Source organism: Epithele typhae, assembly GCF_022376455.1.
Source record: "Epithele typhae strain CBS 203.58 chromosome Unknown BXZ73scaffold_10, whole genome shotgun sequence".
Lineage (NCBI taxonomy): Eukaryota > Fungi > Basidiomycota > Agaricomycetes > Polyporales > Epitheliaceae > Epithele > Epithele typhae.
This window is the reverse complement of record NW_025954201.1, coordinates 554,342-572,032: the sequence shown is the minus strand read 5'-3', so window position 1 is coordinate 572,032 and position 17,691 is coordinate 554,342. Positions and strand designations below refer to the sequence as shown.

Here is a 17,691-nt window from a genome sequence, read left to right as displayed (position 1 = left end):
GCACATCTTCGCCATCGAGGACGTCGCGCGAGTGTTTGGGGGACAGACCGTGGCGGAGAAGGTCAATCTCGTTCTGGAGCAGCAGAGCTCGAGCGCTCCCGCGATCGAGACCATTCTCGGGCACACGGTGAGTCTATCTTTCTGCTAATTTGTTCGGTCCTGAAAAACGACTCCTCCTGTCCCATCTACCACCAATGAACCGACCTGGCCCGCGGCGCGCGCGACCAGGAGACGTCGACATCCACACCATCTGGCACTTCAGGTGCGCGTTTCAGCGCGGCGATCTCCACTCGGCGCTCGCGGAGGGGCTCCCGCCGGCACAACACGTCGACGCAGGCACTCGGTATAGGAGGTCACCAGTCGCACATTAGTTGAACCGGCGCATCAGATGCTTGTGAGACGATTTTCAGCCGGAGCATGGGCAGTTTTTAGCTGCGAACGAAGCTTTGCGGTCCGTAGAGTGCATGAGTCTGTGCGTTCTCATTCCTTGGCTTCAGCACTGTCTCTTCTCGTAGATCTGCCCGCGCGCCGTCTGTGCTGCATGTATTTAGGTTCATAGTACCCGACTTGTGTCTACCCAGTTCGTTTCCCCGCTATTCTCGCGTGTGCGGTATACTCATCCAGCTTCGTCCCAATAAACCCCAACTTCGCCTACGCCCACGACCTCCTCCTGACCGTCGCCCTCGTATTCTTCGTCGTCTCGCCAGCGCCCGTGTGCGCGATCTTTGTCTTCCCCGCGTCCATTCCCCCATCCTCGTCCACTTCGCCCGGTCCGCCTCTCTTCGCGTTCACACTCCCCACAACGCCGCCTCCCCTCGCACGACTTCCTGAGCTTCACGCAGCACGCTCACGTCCCCTCGCTCTCTCGCCTTCATTCCTGTTCACTCTGCCCCGAACTTGACGTCACATCATCGGGCTCCGGGACTCAGATCAACTTCCCTGCTCGTTTGCTTGTCAGTAAAAATCAGACGTGTTACGTAGCCGTTTGACAAACCTTCTCCTTGCCAGAATGATGTTCCCGTCTCGACTTCAGCGTTCCACTTCTCTCCGGTCTTTGCGTCCTTTTCTTTACGGCTCCACTTCCAGGTTTCCTTAAAAAACTCGTTGAGTAGAGTCACATCTACTTGTGCATCTTGACTGATGAGGGGCCACATCCTGGACAAGACTTCCAATGCTAGCGCTCCACGTGCCCCTACATTGCTTTTCTTCCAGGCCAGGCGAATGCTCGCATTCTTCACAGTGGAGAAAGGCCTGCGGGAGGTGAGGTCGGCGAGCTCGATGAGGTCCGCCTCTGTTGCACGGGTGAGGGCGGTGAGGGGAACGGTGAGTGTGAGATCAACGAGGTGGGGGCTGTTTCCCTGCACGAGGCCGCGCGCGATCTCGAGGAGAGCAGCTGTTGTATCCAGATCGAAGTTGAGGCCGAGTTTTCTCACGTTTCGCAAGCTCGACAGGAACGATGTGTCTGTTTGGGTGCTGTCAGCATGCGATGGTTTGTGCCGCCGAGTTGTGGGATGTCGTACCAACATGATGGCCATTTGTGTATCTGAAGTCATCCACGACTGGCAGCAAACGTGCAAGAGCGGCTGTGCCGAGCGGTGCGAACCGACTTGAGGTTTCTCCCTCTGCAAGCCTTCCAACATTGACGGTGTTGAGTGAAGTACAAGATGAAGTGCTTGCGAGGTAGTGAAACAGAACATCAAGGCAATCACTGTGGCTGGGTGAACCAACCCGTAGTGAGACACTGCGCAGCTGCGGTCTGGGGCTTATGTACGATTTTATCATGGTGTCGTTAGGAGATATAGGGAATGTAACTCGATCAGCAGTAAGACAAAGTAGATTAGGGATTGCAGCAAGTGTGAGTCGAAGAGTCTGGAATGAGTGGAACTCGCAGTAGAATAATTTTAGTGTCGTGAGTCTTGTGAGGGTGGAGATGGATAGGAAGGACCGAGGTGGGATTCTGGAAGTCAATTCGACACACTCGAGCCTGAGGAATTCAAGGTTGGGTGCGTTGATTGCCAAGCAAGAGAACACAGCTCCCAGAGATGGAGAGCGACTGTTGTCTACGTAGATGGTAAGTCTTCGGAGGGGAGAGATGGAAAGTGGGGAAGTCTGGACGACACGGGTGAGAAATAGACGGGCTTCATCCAATGTCCGAACGTGGAGGTCGGAGCAGAGGACATATCTACTTGTGGGGAGCCAGCTGCGGGAGACGACCATGCAATGGAGTAGTGTTGTCCTGTCGTCCCCATATGCCGGGTCAAGGCATTGTATGATTTTGTCAGAGATCTCAGGAGGAACCCGTGGGGACGGCCGTGTAGGGTCTATGGCGGGCATGTCGTAGAGCGTGACAAGGGATGCGCGGCATCGACGGACGATCGATACGCAGATACGCATTTGCACACTCCCATGCATAGCACTTGATCACGAGCGAGCGATTCATTCCCGCGTATCCGTGTATTAGCGCTCTGAGGGTTCTACTTGTATCTTGTAATGTACATGCAGCTGAACATGTCACCCAATATACATCCTCAAGGGAGTCACCTAATAGTGTGGAAGTTGTCCGCGTCTTCACAGTTCCAGGCGCCGGATGGCGGCGATTTCAGTTTTTTCAGCCTTCCTGAAGGCTAACACCTCTAAACCGTGCACAATCCCTCAACCGCACGAGGATGGACATCGTGCGTCTTCGCGCGTCTCCACGCTCTCGAAAAAGTACCGTGCGCATTCTTGAGTGCAGCCGTAAGAGGCTCTCGTCTGTACTGGTGAGCAAGATGTCAGCCTGGCAGCAATCTCGCCGAAGAGCTCGAGACACGATGTGATACGCTTCGTCGTGTCCCGGTGTGCACACCGGCGGCCCCACCCACCCGTCCAACCACCGCGACCGCGACCGCGGTACACACGGCGACCCGCCGAAGGCGGATGCGTGCCGCAGCTTCTGCCCATCGCTCGGGTCTCAACGATGAGATTTCTGCGCGCCACGCGTGGTAGACACTGCTGATAGGTCGACACAAACAGAGGGAGGAAGGGGCAGCATGAGCTCCGCTGCGCGTCTTGATCTTGGCCAAGAACGGACTCCGACGCGTCCGCATCGACCCCAACCCGTGCTTCACGAACGGCCCAAAGACGCTCTGGAAAATCAAGCACGGCTCGCGCATGGCGCGCACGCCGCAGGCTGAGCTGGGCATAGTAGCAGGACGCGGGCGCGATGCGGAGCGAGTCGCCAGCACGGGGTTGGGCGTGCTCGGATGAGTTCTCGTGCGACAACGATGCCATGTTGGACGGAGGCAGTTTAGGGTTGGCCGGTCCAACCCGGTCCAACGAGAAGCCGCCATCCCAGCGCGCAAGGAGCCACGCCCGCTTCCAGAGCCGGATGAGCGATCTGGCATGCCCTCGTCGCCACCGAACACGAAATCCGAGGAGGCGCTTGCCTGTGGCTCTACCAACATGCGCTCCTTTGGCCACTCGCCGAAGCGCAGAGGAAGGAGCGCGCAAACGTGGACCCGGCGAAACGAGGGGCAATGTTCCCGGTCGCAAAGCGTCGCGACGAGCATCGGGAGCGTACTCAAGATCAATCGTCCAGTAGGTCGTCGTGAAAGCTCCTCGAAACGAGGGTGGGGAACGGGCGGAGAAGTGCTCGTCGAGAGCGTCGACGAGGTCGTCGCCGGAGAGTCATAGCGGATGGTGTGGTCGCGGGGGCGGCATGCGGGCTTGATTTTCAAGAAGGAGCGAGGGTTGTAGCGGTCAGGAATATCGAGCAGAACACGCGTCCCGGTTGTGCCAATCTGGAAAGGCGCGGCGATCAGCTGGGATCGCGAACGAGGAAAGGCTGGACACGCACAGTTTCCGTCGTCGGTGGCCGGGCCCGTGTGTGCAGAGCCCCGGGATGGCACCGGATGTGAGATGACAGAGGCGAGGAGTATGTTCGAACTTCGAACTGTGCGGAGAACGAGAGCGTTGAGAGAAGGGGTGGCGAACTGAGGTGTCGATAGGGGGCTGGGACGAGATGACACAGGGAAGGGCGTTGCCACCAGCGAGAGTGAGTTCTCGGAGATTGGGATACCACAGCGGCCGGTCGCCTATCTCATGACCGCCCCATTACGAGTCGACTTGGAGGAAGTAAGAGAGGCACTTGATAGTGAGTTTGTGCACTGCACGAGAAAGAGCGGGCCGTTGCCAAGAGAGGACTGCGCGCAGCTGGAGGACGACGGCGGAGAAGAGCCGGCGCAGGGCCCGAGTCCGCCATTGGGAACAGACGAGGGAGCGGTGGCGTAGCTCGCGCGTCGTCGACGTCTGCGTCGCTCAGTTGAGGCGGAAGCCGTGCCGAGATGAGGGCGAGGAAAGAGGAGGAAAAGGTCACGGAAATTGATGTGTCACATGTCGTGACAAGACACGTCCCGTTACCGTTGTCGTCACAACACGCGCGGCGCGGCGCATCTCCGGGCCTGGCACCCGACCACGACCATCACCAACCACTACCATCTGTCATGAATATGACAAGGTCACTGAATATTCTCTTGACTTCGGCAACGTTTCCAGCGGAATCCTGCGCAAGTATTGCTGACGCTGCAGCGCTCCCGGTCTGGCTAGCTCGCCTTGGTCGGTGGGCGGTGGGCCATATATGTGTTCGAAAGACGGATGGGTGGACCCGGATGTGCTGTGAGTCTCTAGATGCTCATATTCTTGCTCATATGCGCCGCTCGCGGTTCGGTCATGTGCTGGGGAACCTCGTCCGCGACTTCACGGAAGTCGATGACGAGGTTCCTGCAGTATGCGGTTCAAGTTTCTACTGTTCATCGACGTGTGCGGCTCTTACAATACCTCGCCCCGCCCGTTACGCAGAGCATTTCAAGAAACATGGTTGTGTTGCGCTCGCCGAGTATCCCTCTGCGCACGACCACTCCCGCGTCGCTTCATCCTCGTTCCGCGGCCCTAGTGTGTTGACCGCGATGTGCACTTGCATATGGACTGGTGGGACGAGTGACTGTTCTGTCCTCATGGTCGCACGGGTTGGAACATGAACAGCGCCATCGTGCACATTTGGCGAAACAGGCGGAAGACCCCTACCCGGCGGTACGCTCGCGTCACTATCTCTCTCAAAGTTCTTCCCTCGATTCCGTCTCCATGTTCCATGTCAGAGGTGATGCTGACCAGCCACTCTGCGCGCCGTTCAATCAATCACGCCTAGCCGTTCGCGCAGTCGAATTCCCCATGCTCAGGCTGTCCCCAGGCTTCCTGAGCACCTTCTTATCGTGCGGGGGCCATCCCGGGGCTTCTCACGCTGCGCGACATTTTGATGACCGTCTCCCCACATCGATTTCTCATTCAGGCTGAGGTATTTGCAGCGTTCTGCAGCAGCGCGAATCACCAGCGTCAATAAGGTTGTCCGGGGCACTGGTTCGAGCGCAGGAAGAGAAGGCGGGCTGGTGATGGAGCGAGCTGATTCTTGGGACCGCGTGATTGCGTGTCATGTATTGGTACGTAATCCCGTACGCGCTAGTTTGTCGAGGCTGAGGTACTCCTGCTTCAGCCGTTGAAAAACAAGTACTCAAGCGATGCCCACAGCCCTGCGTTGCTTGCATTCAGGCGTGGCCAGACTGTGAGTTCCGTCTCTTGAAATCCCGAAGGAACTCCATCTGATGATTGAATGGAAGCGAAAGACAAAGTCGCAGCGGGGAAGCTTGGAGGAGGTCCTGGGGGACAAGCGCTCCATATGGGCGCCTGTGATTCCCACGTCTCAATATAGCTCTGATCCCTGCCGGAAAGTGTATCTCTCCTTCCCCCGCAGACACTGTTGATCACGTCTCTCCGTTCGCTGTTCAACGACGTCAGTAGAGGATTAACAGGAAGCAACAGGACAACTGTGTCCATAAACCCGCACGGTGTAAAGCAGGGGAACCTTTCGCTACAGACACAGTGCACGTGTCGGCGCGCGCGTCTTGCTCTGGTATGCTTCTTTCACTATGTTCAATGTCGCTGCCGCACGTCACTGCCTCCTGTTTCGGGACATCAACGCGTACCTCGCGATTTGGCTATCAACGCTTCTCGTCTTTCTGACCTCGCACGTTCATCGAATCATCATCACCGCCGAAAGAAACGAATGCCGGCGAAACTTCCGCCACAGCGCGACACTCCCGACTCGCTCAGTCGCCGGTCGGACTCGGGCACCTCTGCGGCGGACTCCTCAGACAGTTGATGTTTCGCATAGGCTCTGTTGATCATCGCTTGGGCTTGGTGATAGATCGTGAATTCTCGGGTAAGTCTCTTCGGTCGATGATCCAGATTCTATGTAATTGCCCAGCTTCCTCTGTCAATTGGCAAAGATTTAGGGCTGTGCACGACCGCGCTCGCGCAGTGTGAATGGTGCATCAGGTTTGCGTTCGGTCATCGAACCTTGGCTGATAGCATGATTTATTGCACCCCATTTCTTCTCCTTTTCACGGTGATCGCATGAGGCTAACCCCACGTGCTTCTTGAGCTTCTCTGTTGTCCACAGCGGGGCATCGGAAGGTGTGTTGCTGGCCACCGGCTCGGGCCCGCATACTCGGCTACTCTGGATATGCATAAAGGTACGTTGTGCTCGTTCATGTACCTCCACACCCCACCCCCTCACCTCCGATGTCGTCCCAAAACGTCTCACGCCTCGACGCTGCCCTTGAGCGCGCCCTCATCAAGCGCGAAGAGCTCGGGCTCGACGCGTCCGACCTCGTCCATGCCTCCTCCTACGCTGCACCCGACTTCTTCTCCATCGACTACCTCTCTGTCACCACCCAGCCCGCCATCCGCGCCGCGTTCTTGGAGAACATCGCCAAGGAGCCTCGAGTCCTTGGCTCTGGCGGCTCACGGCGCATGTATGGCAACAGCCCGCTGTACGTCAAGCTCGAGCAGCGTCTCCGCCAGCACTTCGACGCGGAGACCGTCCTTCTGTGCAACACCGGGTACGACGCCAACCTCTCCTTCTGGCAATCCGTACCGCAAGCGGGCGACGTCATCCTCCTCGACGAGCTCGCGCACACCTCCATCCGCGACGGCATCAACCTCTCCCGCTGCCGCGAGGCGCAGTACGCCTTCGCGCACAACGACGCCGCCTCGCTCCGCGACGTGCTCCAGCAGGTGCTCAAGAAGCACCCGAGCATCACCGCGGGGAAGGCGACGGTCTTCGTCGCCGTCGAGACGCTCTACAGCATGGACGGCGACTTCTGCCCGCTGCGGCAGGTGATCGAGGTCGTCGAGGAGGTCGTCCCCAAGGGCGCGGCGCACATCATGGTCGACGAGGCGCACTCCTCCGCGCTCTTCCCGGGCAGCCGCGGCCTCGTGTGCCACCTCGGGCTCCACAAGCGCGTGCACACCATCATGCACTCCTTCAGCAAGGGCTGGGGCATGCTCGGCGGTACGTCCGCGCCGCCTCTCCCTCGCCGCCCGTCGCCGCTGACCCGCGTCCGTCTGCGGGGCCAGGTGTGCTGCTCACCACCCCGATGGTCCGCCGCTACGTCGTCAACTACGCGCGCGCGTTCGGCTACTCCGTCGCGCTCCCGCACCCCCAAGCCGTCGGCATCAACGCGATAATGGACTACCTCACCAGCCCCGTCGGCCAGCAGGTGAGCGCGCCCCCTCTCCCCCGCGCCCGCGCCCGCGCTCTCGCTCCCCCCGCTCCAAGCGCGTCCCCTGATCTCCGTCGCCCCCCGCAGCACGACGGGCGGCTGCGCGCGAACTGCGCGTACTTCGAGCGCGCGCTCAAGGCCGCGTTCCGGGCCTACCCCCCGGAGGTGCTCCGACTCGGGCCGCGCACGATCCCCGCCGACTTCCCCGCGACGGTCTACAGCCCGATCTTCCCGGTGCTGACGGCGGGCTCGAAGCAGCTGACGAACTACCTGATCGCGCGCGGGTACGCGGCGACGGAGATCGCGTTCCCCGTCGTCCCCCGCGGGCTCCAGCGCGTCCGGCTCGCCGTGCACGCGGGCAACAGCGAGCCGGAGATGGACGAGGTCATCGCGCACATCCTCCGGTGGGCGGACGGGTTCATCGCGGAGCGCAAGGCGGCGGGCGCGAAGCTGTGAGCGGGATTTGGGGTCGGCTGGCCGTTGCCGTGTACTACTGTATGTGCGTACCCCTGGAGCACGCTCCACTGTTATGTATAGACGTCTGCTTCTCTCTTCGTTGCCTGCCGCGTGTTCGGCGAGACTGTGTGCGGGTGCTGTACTCCGAAACTCGCGGCTTGGGACGAGGCCGTTCGGGGCGGGCCTATGCTTGAGGCTTCTCCAGATGGCTTCGAAGTTCGAGCGCGACTGCTCGTTGATCCGACCTTGTCCCATGTGCGCCCGTTTGAAGATTTCGCTGTTCGACTAACTCCATGGGCGGCGCCGGTGCTGATGCTCTTGATTGTTCCGAGTGTCGTCTGATCTTCACCGGTCATAGGATTCCCCCGTCTCTTCAGACACATATCATGGCTTGTGTTTACGCACACTTTGTAAACAACTGCCATACTAGTGACGAAAAGTGAGCGTCGAGCCGCGCAGCAAGAGACACCGACATGCATATATCCACTTGGGGCTCATTCGTCTTCACTGCATCGCGCAACGTCAAGGATCTCCGAATCGGACGTGTGGTGCGTACCGACAGCGCGGAAGATCGCGGCAAGCCCGGCCACGGCACACTCGAACGACACGTGCAATCGGCGGTGCTACACACACCCTCCGGCACGGCCTCCTTGAGAGGGTCGTTCGGGCTGCCGAACTCTGCATCATCGAAGGCCGCCAACCCCGCGCCCACCTCCATCCCAACTCTCCTCCGCACCACAAACGCCGCACACAAGCGCCCGTCCCAACCAAGCGCCGTCTCATTCCAAGGCTGGGGCATTGGACGAGCTCGCCGCGGAATGGTGCGTGTAGGCGTCAGCGATCGTGCGGCTCGCGTCGGCGGGCGCACCGATGGGCACCAGAAAGAGGGACCCGCGACGGCTCGCCGTCGGTATCGATTTTGGGTTCCGGTAGACACAAGCGAACCTGGGTGGGGCGACCCCACAATCCGCATACTGAGGCCCGGCCTGACGGGCGTGTCTGACGGGCAGCCCCCCGAGGCTCGCCGCGATGCCTCGCAGATGGCCGCAGACGTAGGGCGTAAGACCGATCTAATGTCAGAGAAAGAGAAAGCGAGAGAGAAGAGAGAAGTATCATTTGTCCGGGTGCGTTCTTCTGGACGTACGTTGACGGCGGAGTCTTTCCGTGAAGCTTCGTCGACACTGGCGAGCTCAAGACAGCTAAGTGAAGTGGGGCATATATGCCATAATTCGGCGCATCTGCGCGAAGAGCTGAACACGTAAGTGCAAGAACCGGCTCCTTGACTAACTGTCATCGCCGTAGAACTAGAGTTGGTAGTCAACAAGAGAGAGTATCTGGATACTTGCGCAGATGGTTGCTGCCAACAACCAGCAGGTTCAAGGGAATGACGGCCGCGTGAGGGAGCACGTTGGGTTTGGCGAGATGAAAATGATCAAGGACGTGACGGCTCACAACTCCGGGAAGAGACGGTGACAGTCACCACTTGGCGTGACGTTCCTGGATGTTTGGTCCTGCTTGCACGCCACCGACGCGTCGCCGCCCAATCGCAGTGACTCGTGGCCATGGCCTCGTGAGCTGGAATCACCCGCCTCCTCCCACTTGGACGGCCCCCAGCAGTCGACGACCTCGCTCGTGAGTCGTCTCGACCCTCTCTCTAGTATCGCTCTATGATTCACTGCACTCCAACAGATCGACTGACGTGCTGTCTCATGGAGGCGCTTGCCACGTGTGCCTGCTTACGCTCGCTCTCGCCTTCGTAGAGATCGCTCTCGATGCCGCGAAGGCTTCACGGACGCCCTCACATGGTCATCCTCATAGACCACTTCTTCCACACACCCGCGCCCTACCCGCAGCTCTAGGAACCCCATCTCACTGCCACTTACTTACTGGGGCCAGGACCTCGCGCGCGCTTGGTCTAGGTACCGCCGTTCCACAACTGGCGGCGGGCGGCGACATGGTGCGACCGCGCGCGTACCCGGCCGCTTTCCCGCGGACACGAGCATGCCCCCACATGGTCTCCGCCTTCTGGCCCGGTCTGGATCCTCTTCGTCTCTCGCTGGAAGCAGGCGATTGCGTTTTGGACGATGCACGACGCTGCGATCTTGCAGGAGTTCGCGGAACGTGGCGCCGCTCGTGTTTGGTCAATCACTTGAAGCATCGCTCGGACGCAAACCCTCAGCGTTTGTGCGCAGTGCACGCTCATTGTGTTTACTGCCAGGCGAATGGGATTTGTCGTGGGGGGAGTATTTACAGCTTCTGCGTGGGATTCTGATTAGTCACTAAGTAGTCGTCCGATTATATTCAGACACCAACCTGTTCCCTTCCGCATAATGCCTGCGTTGTCTTGATCACCACGCCTCAAGTTATCAAGTCCAACGGGCTGTTTGTCGGTTCGTTCAATCCTGCCCGATTTCGTCGCATGTTCTCATCAAGTTTCTCCAGCGCCACCCCGTCTAATGTCGGCGGAAGTTCTCCCGCGCGAGGTGCAGGACCACATCATCGACTCCGTGAATATTGTTGCTCCAGGCGCCCTCCTTGAATGCTCTCGTGTCTCTCGAGCGTGGCACATTCACTCTCAGCATCACCTCTACTCTTCCGTCACGATCCGAGATGTCCGCTCAGGGCCTAGCACGAGCAACAAGCACGCGTTCCTTAACACTCTCGCCCTCAATCCACTCCTCGCGTCAAGGGTCCTTTCACTCGAGCTGCTTTGGAATGGATGGGGTTCCGTCATCGACGCTGAGCTCACCTGGCTCGCCCTGCTCGTGAACCTGCGATCGTTGACCCTGGTTTCTCACCCTACCATGCACCCGATATCCATTGAAAGTCTTTGCCGGATCTTGCTCTGCTTACCGTCTCTCGAATCTCTGACTTTGCAAGACACGGTTGTTTCAGATGTTTGTCCTGTGCCCGTCATACCTCCCGACAGCCATCCCACACAGCATTCACTGCAACACATCCGCTTTACGAGTCGGTTTTTCGAGAACACCACTTGTATTACTCCTACATCGACGGAACCCACCTCTTCTTCACGGTCCTCAAACAGTTTGCATTTATTTCTATGAAAGGGCTGAAAACTGTGGATATCCCTCGGCTCCTACCATGGGGAAACCCGCACGCATCTCGGGCGGTTCTATCAAGCATTGATACGTCGCGGCTCGAGCGGTTTGGAGTTTTCATCGCTGAATACAACCAAGGCTTGATGCCCGCATGTACGTCGCGTGTCGCCACAACCCGTACGCAATCATCTGACAACGATGTCTTTTTATACAGCACTTCAGATGCGCAATATGTTGCAAGGGATTTCAGGCTTCACCTCACTTCGCCACCTCGACATATCCTACATGAACCTGTCTTGCTACAAACACGCTTATCTCACGGCGGCCAACCTCTCGCTGCAGCCTTTCCTTATCGACGCACTCCACGAGCACTTTGCCCTCGCCCCCGCGCTTCATCCGGACATGGCCAAGATCACCCTCCGCGTTCTGTACCCCATCGTCGCTCTCGTCGAGCCCTGGACGCCCGCCGTAGCGCGTCTCGCGGCAACCCTCTGCAACCGCGCCAAGTATCCGCGATTCCGCCATCTTCACCTTCAATCCGTGGTGCGCAAATGCAGCACCGGTTGGCCGTGGGATGCGTCGCTGGAAGAGACCCGGGAGATTGGCCTACGGCTGTTTTCGGCGTTCGAGGAGAAGGGCGTCGAAGTCGAGGTGGAAGCGAAGGCATTCTGGCTGGAGGGTCGTGCATGACGTGATACACGGCTGCGATTCCAAATGAAGAGATGGTGAGCCTGAAACATGGTCAATCCCAACTGCCCCCTCTGACGGCGTTGACAGAGCTATTGTTGCGTGACACCAAGTAATTAGCAGTAAAGAGCCGTGGCCGTGGTCGCTGCTTGAGAAATACAAATATCATTGGCGCGCGGAGCGCATGTGGTGACAGCAACGTCGTGACCAATCACGCCTTGTGACACCCCCCATTTTCGTGACCGGTTTTCCGTCGCCTTTCAGCTTGCTCTCACCTTCATCTAAGAAACACGGTCGACGACGACGTCGCAGTCATACACAACCTCCGACGATGTGCGCTTGTTTTCTCCCAATGGCGGGCTCAGCGCCGTCTCGTCTCGTCCGTCGTCAGCCCGCTCGGTGATGTCAGCAACTTCAACTCCGCTGTCTTCGCTCACCGCCGCACTTTATCTCAAGTGGTCCACAAACTGAAGCACTGGTCGCCGACATCGGCTCCTTGTAATGGGGTGGTCACAAGCTCGGTGACTGACCAGGACCGCCGCGGTTTCCAATCTCCGGCGCTCACGGTGTCGAAGTCAGCGCACTCGACCTCGAAAGCAGAACAGACTGGCCCACCGACCCCGCCGCGGAATCGGTCCCGAGGATGGCACATGTGTCATTCCACCTCCCGCCGCTTCCTCCCGGGGCTCTACATCCGGAGGCCATCCAACCCATACGTCCTCCACATCCTCGTCTGCTGCGCCTTCATCTCGGCCGACGCGCACGTCACCCCCGGCCTCCCGTGGAACAGTCCTCTCTTGATGCCCACGCGTCCGGCTTTGTAGCATTTTACCGTCATGCCGAGCCATGGAAACGGTGCGCGTCAAACGTTGCCTCGTCCGCGAGTCCTGCAGCTGATCGCTTCGCTTTTCCAGACTGGCACGTCCGCCGCGCCGCGTGCTGGACTCGCACTCTGCGGTCATGGCCCTTTGATATCTCCACATCATCTCCGGAGAGCCCGAACGCCGCTGCCGCGATTGCAACTTCTGTTTCTTGGAGGACCTCATCGACGCTCTCGACGAGCACTTTTGGACCACGCCCGTTTTGCGCCCCCAGTGGTCCGCGTTTGGGTGCTCGCTCCTCTACGCCTCAGCCAGCAGGCGAGGAAGCGCCTCTTGGCGGGGCCTCGCGCAATGGCCAACCTCCTTCGCGGAGAAGGAGATCGAGGTCAACACGGATGCAGAGTCCATTTAGGTGACGGCGACGATTATCTGGGTGTTGAGGTAGCCAGCTGGGGCTGCTCTACGGCCGAACCGGTATGATTCACCGCTTTCGGTGTGGTCATCTGAACTCATGCGCGCGCAGGCACCGAGTTGTAGTTCTGTATCGTCGACGTCCGTCATGTCGTCGACCTTGTCCAAGACTCGCTCGACCTTTGCCAGTGCGCGTTTGTATGCTCGCAGTGGCGGTCTCGAGTGCGGGATCGCCTGTGTGAGTTCATCGTCTTCCAAGTCGGCGACGTCTTCGGATCGCGGGGCGGAAGCAGGAAGAGGTGTATAAACACGGACCCTGGCGACAGCCTTCGTTCAGTACTCGCCGGCCACTCCGTAAGTACGGCAAGCCCGGGCGCCTCGAGAACCACGCCGTGCACAACCTCCGCCTCGAGCACCTCTCCGAAGCGCACTTCACCGCCACGCCCGCGCTGCATCCGCGCTTCGAGGAGCCCCAGCTCTCGTTCACGTACTGGGCCAAGGACGTCGAGCGCGCGTGGGAGCCGACGGTCCCGCAGCTCGCGGAGACCCTGGGCGACCGCTCGCGGTACCCCGCGTTCGACCGCCTGCGCGTCCGCGGGTTGATCCCTCTCAGGTACAGCGCGTCCTGCGCGGCCCGCGCAAAATACTCCAGAGCCTGTTCGAACCCTTCGAGAAGCAGGGCGTTGAGGTCGACGCAGATGCGGAGTTCATGCTCGGCGAGGACGAGGATCTGAAGGTTACTAGTAGCCGTTCGACTGTCCCCGTTCCCGTCTTTCCCACTCAGACCCCGAGCGACGACCCCGCGTGACGTGCACCGGTGTTCTTGGGCATAATCGCTGCCTGTGTGTCGGCCTGCGATCTATTTCGCACGCCGCGCGCGGCGTGCGCGCGGTTGACGTCCGCGCTCGGTTCGGGCGCTCTTCGCGAGTCGGGTCCAACAGTCTCACAAGCGCACTCCTCCAGACTTCCCGCCGAACTTGCTACTGGGAAGCAAAGGAAGCACTCTCACCCCTCCACTTGGAGGCTGTATACCGTGATCGCTTTCTTGAACTTCTGTCTCACTCGCACGCCTCCTCCACCGGCATACACTCCCTTAGGTATGGCCGTGATTTTCGAATATCGCCCACGACTACCTACTCCGGCTGACTCCGTATTCCAGACACAGAGCACCGCTTCGTCAACCAGTGTTCTTCGGGGACTGGTGAGTGTGGTCTTGTATCGAGTTCATCGTCGACTAGAACGCTTATTACAGCACAGATGCATCATCTGCCAATGGAATGAGGCTGTTGTGTCGAACTTTGACGAAACACAGATTTAAGAAGACGGGAGATGACGAATTGGTTGGTCGCGACGTCTTCGAAGTCCCGGGGGGCAGATGGAAAAGAACAAGGCTGGCGATAGAATTGACACGCGCTGTTGCAAGAAGATTGTTCGGATCTGGATCTGATTGTACTGGACCAGAAGCTGTGGTGAGTGCGACGCTCTATGATAACCCTTCTTATATACCCATCCGTCGTCGCCAGGTTCTTTCCCTCTTCTTCCGCCTCGTCGTGCGACCCCTCAGAGTACTACTACCCTCTAACGCAAACCCGCTTACATAATTTCTTCTACGCGGACGTCATGGGAAGCTTTACACTATTCAAGGCCTACTACGTTGGCATGTTCTGCGAGACGATCCTATATGGTGAGCACACTCACACGCTCGCATGTTGCACTGCGATATAGATCTTCAAAACAGGCATGTACACTGTTCTGGCATTCTGGACGATTTTGCTATTGATGTAGCTCTCCGGATCTTCACGCGATATAACCTTCACCTTACGACTTTTTTCAGACGCAGACGCCGTGAGCAGAGGATGGTCTCGGTCAGCGTTATCATGAGCGTCCTGACTGCGCTCATGTACTGTATCTCCACTGTCTACATGGGACTTTCCCTGTACGTCAACATGATCGGTTTTGTGGACGAAAGGGGTATCCTCGACGTCGAAATGACTATTCTTGACCGCTCTGGGACGAGCGTCGGATGGGTAGAAGACTGCCTGCAGCTGGTGAACGTGCGCACTTCAGACTTATTGAAGCCAGGTGCATACTACTGACAGTCCTTGCATCTTCACAGTGCATAATCGGAGACGCTATTGTTTGCTGGAGGACCTGGGTGTTGTACGGCAGAGATTGGTGTATCCTCATCTTCCCCGTTTCATGCATCATCGGGAGCATTGGTGAGCCATATTTTTCATTCAGCATACATTCGACTCATTGGCAACTTGTTGAAGTCTCTGCGTTTGGGTTTTGCGTATCGCTAGCCAAGTTGGGCCCGGTAGAGAATTTCTACACCGGAGGCACATTTTTGTGGTTCTTGGTCTTTGGAGCGTGCACGTTCACCCCGAACTTTTACTCGGTAGTGATGATATCTCTGAAAGCTCGGTACGCATCCCCCATCATTGCTAAAGTTATCTGAACCAACGTTCCTCACGTCATCTCAGAGCTCTAAGAAAAGCGAACATCCACATACTCGGGAGATCCAAATCGTGGAGCGCGCTCTTGATCATCATCCATCAGTAATTTTGCACGCGTCTGGCACAGCTGTCGCGTCTGTCAATTTCGCACGCAGCGGCCACAGTTCAGCAGTTGAGCAGATGAACAGTTCGGGGCCACACAGCTCCAACAGTTACGCAGACAGACAGACGGTCTGGGACGCCGACAGATAACCTAGCTGGCATATTACCTGGTGGGTGTGATTATTCTACAATGGACTCCCGCAATCGGATACTAGGATTGTTTCTATTGGGCGTATCGTACACTAGTACACGGTGTCTACGAGCTGTGATCGAACTCCAAGTCCGTGCTTGTCAGTGCATGTGCAGCCAGCACCGTCTACTGATCGACGCTGTCGCGAAGACCGCAGACTGCACGACCGAAGGTTGCGGGGCGACCTTGCAGTGCCTTCAGTGCTCACCAACGGGCCCCAAGTCCGCAAGCTCGGGCGGCGAGCCCATCGGGATCGCCGTGGGGTCGCGGGAGTGTGCCGGGGAGTCTCCGAACGCATACGAGTTCCAACCCCCGTTGACCCACCGTCCATCGAGTCCGCACAATCCGAGACAAACCGGCCCACCGCTCGCTCATGCCCCACAGATGACGACAGTGCAGAGACAGAGCACTCAACGGTAGCTGTGTGGAGCTCGAGTTCGACCCAGTTTGTCCTGGCCGTGCGATGCACTCCCATTGAGCATGGCGTGCCGGTCGCGACGCTAGCAGAAGAGGAGCCCTCGCCGGCGGCGCTGCCACATATCCGCGGGTCGAGCTTATGTACAAGGCGTGGATGCTGGTGGTGCTGTGAAACGTCGGGTCCCACTCGTCACTGTCATCGCCCGAGGCTTTAACCCAACCGCTGCCCCCGCGGCAGCCAACGAGCCGGGCAACGTGAGGGCGAGACAGACAACGTGGGGGCGGCGCGAGTGACACGGCGACGCGTGGGCAACGCAGGGTTGAACGCGGGCGACGGGACCCCAGTGATGACATGGTCGCAGGGGTGGGCGACATTAGTGAACGTGTAGGCATCCGTCACCGAGTCCGAGGGTCGTCCGTCGAGGTGTTGCGCTCCGCGAGGGCCACGGTGGGAAAAGCGGTGGTGGGGCGATGCGCCATTCTCGCGGTTGTAGTCCTGGTCACAATCTTGCGGGGAGCAGACACTGCTCAAGGGAAGCCCGTTTGGGCCAGGGGTGTGCGGTGAACGCAGCAGTGTGGTGGACACAGCGGTCTGAGCCAGAGTGTTGGGACGATGCAGCGGGGGTTACGTACCTATCGCAGACGGTGCCCAGCGGGTCCCTCGGCCCTTACAACCACTTTCTCGAGTCACTTGCCATCCTGGTAGCGGACGGCGAGTCCACGCAGGCAGCAGATCTTGGTTGTGGATCACAGGAAATCTGTCGGCTCGAGGTGGTGCCGATGAGGATGGTTGAGGATGGTGGAGGCGAGGACAGCGTGAGCGAGAGTACATGGGCGGCGGTGACTCGAAATGACAATGCGCAGGACTCGGTGTCTGCTGGCAGCTGCGGTGAGATCACGTGGATTCCCAAATAGTCGTGCGCTGTGCGCCAACGCGCCAGCAGATCGCTCTTCTGCTGCTGTCTACAACATGTCCACGGTGCTGCCCCCTCCACCGAATCCAGCCGTCTTCGAGCTTCGTTCATCCACCTCTTATCTGTCTCCCCTGCCTGCTTGTCCGCTTCCTCGCATTGCTCCCTCGCACACTGTCACCCAACCCACCAGCTTCTCTACTCGGCGCTCGCCCATCCCTACTATGCTTGTGGACACAAATGGTACGTCCCCACTGTGTTGCATGCAGGCCCGCCATCTCAAAAGCTGGGGAAGCTGGCTGTCCCATCCGCCTTGCAAGTCACTCCGTAGACACGCACAACGAGGGCCTGGGCTGATGCGACCTCGTACGTCTCCAATACTGCGCTTCCTTTTGCCGTGCCCCGCCCCTCACCTCCCACCACTCCTTCCTCCCCGCAGATATCACGGCCGGGCACACTATGTCGGGGAGACGGCCCAGCCCTGTTGTCGCCGTCACGGCACCATCCCTGCGATCACCGTCAACTCATGGGCTGGCGGTGCGGAGGCTAGCGGAGAGGTACGGCACCACGTCAAACAAACGCGAAT

At 58.8% G+C, this 17,691-nt stretch overlaps 5 protein-coding genes across 5 annotated transcripts; 4 read left to right on the top strand and 1 right to left on the bottom strand.

The window, feature by feature from the left end:
• Positions 1-651: 651 nt before the first annotated feature.
• On the bottom strand, positions 652-1,535 carry BXZ73DRAFT_75769 (uncharacterized protein; the record flags this gene model as incomplete). Its single annotated transcript, XM_048022265.1, has 2 exons — positions 652-827; positions 995-1,535. 2 exons carry the CDS (start codon positions 1,533-1,535, stop codon positions 652-654), a joined length of 717 nt encoding a protein of 238 aa, XP_047880295.1.
• Positions 1,536-6,612: 5,077 nt separating this feature from the next.
• On the top strand, positions 6,613-8,051 carry BXZ73DRAFT_43013 (PLP-dependent transferase; the record flags this gene model as incomplete). The annotated part of the gene is made up of 3 exons (XM_048019065.1): positions 6,613-7,384; positions 7,450-7,592; positions 7,683-8,051. The coding sequence occupies 3 exons, from the start codon at positions 6,613-6,615 to the stop codon at positions 8,049-8,051; spliced, it is 1,284 nt and encodes a 427-aa protein (XP_047880294.1).
• Positions 8,052-10,507: 2,456 nt separating this feature from the next.
• BXZ73DRAFT_99167 (uncharacterized protein) lies at positions 10,508-11,800 on the top strand (the record flags this gene model as incomplete). Its single annotated transcript, XM_048027922.1, has 3 exons — positions 10,508-10,948; positions 11,023-11,263; positions 11,325-11,800. The coding sequence occupies 3 exons, from the start codon at positions 10,508-10,510 to the stop codon at positions 11,798-11,800; spliced, it is 1,158 nt and encodes a 385-aa protein (XP_047880293.1).
• Positions 11,801-13,177: 1,377 nt separating this feature from the next.
• BXZ73DRAFT_99166 (uncharacterized protein) lies at positions 13,178-13,837 on the top strand (the record flags this gene model as incomplete). The annotated part of the gene is made up of 3 exons (XM_048027921.1): positions 13,178-13,267; positions 13,356-13,619; positions 13,682-13,837. 3 exons carry the CDS (start codon positions 13,178-13,180, stop codon positions 13,835-13,837), a joined length of 510 nt encoding a protein of 169 aa, XP_047880292.1.
• Positions 13,838-14,906: 1,069 nt separating this feature from the next.
• On the top strand, positions 14,907-15,591 carry BXZ73DRAFT_99165 (uncharacterized protein; the record flags this gene model as incomplete). The annotated part of the gene is made up of 4 exons (XM_048027920.1): positions 14,907-15,083; positions 15,146-15,248; positions 15,303-15,453; positions 15,513-15,591. 4 exons carry the CDS (start codon positions 14,907-14,909, stop codon positions 15,589-15,591), a joined length of 510 nt encoding a protein of 169 aa, XP_047880291.1.
• Positions 15,592-17,691: the final 2,100 nt, after the last annotated feature.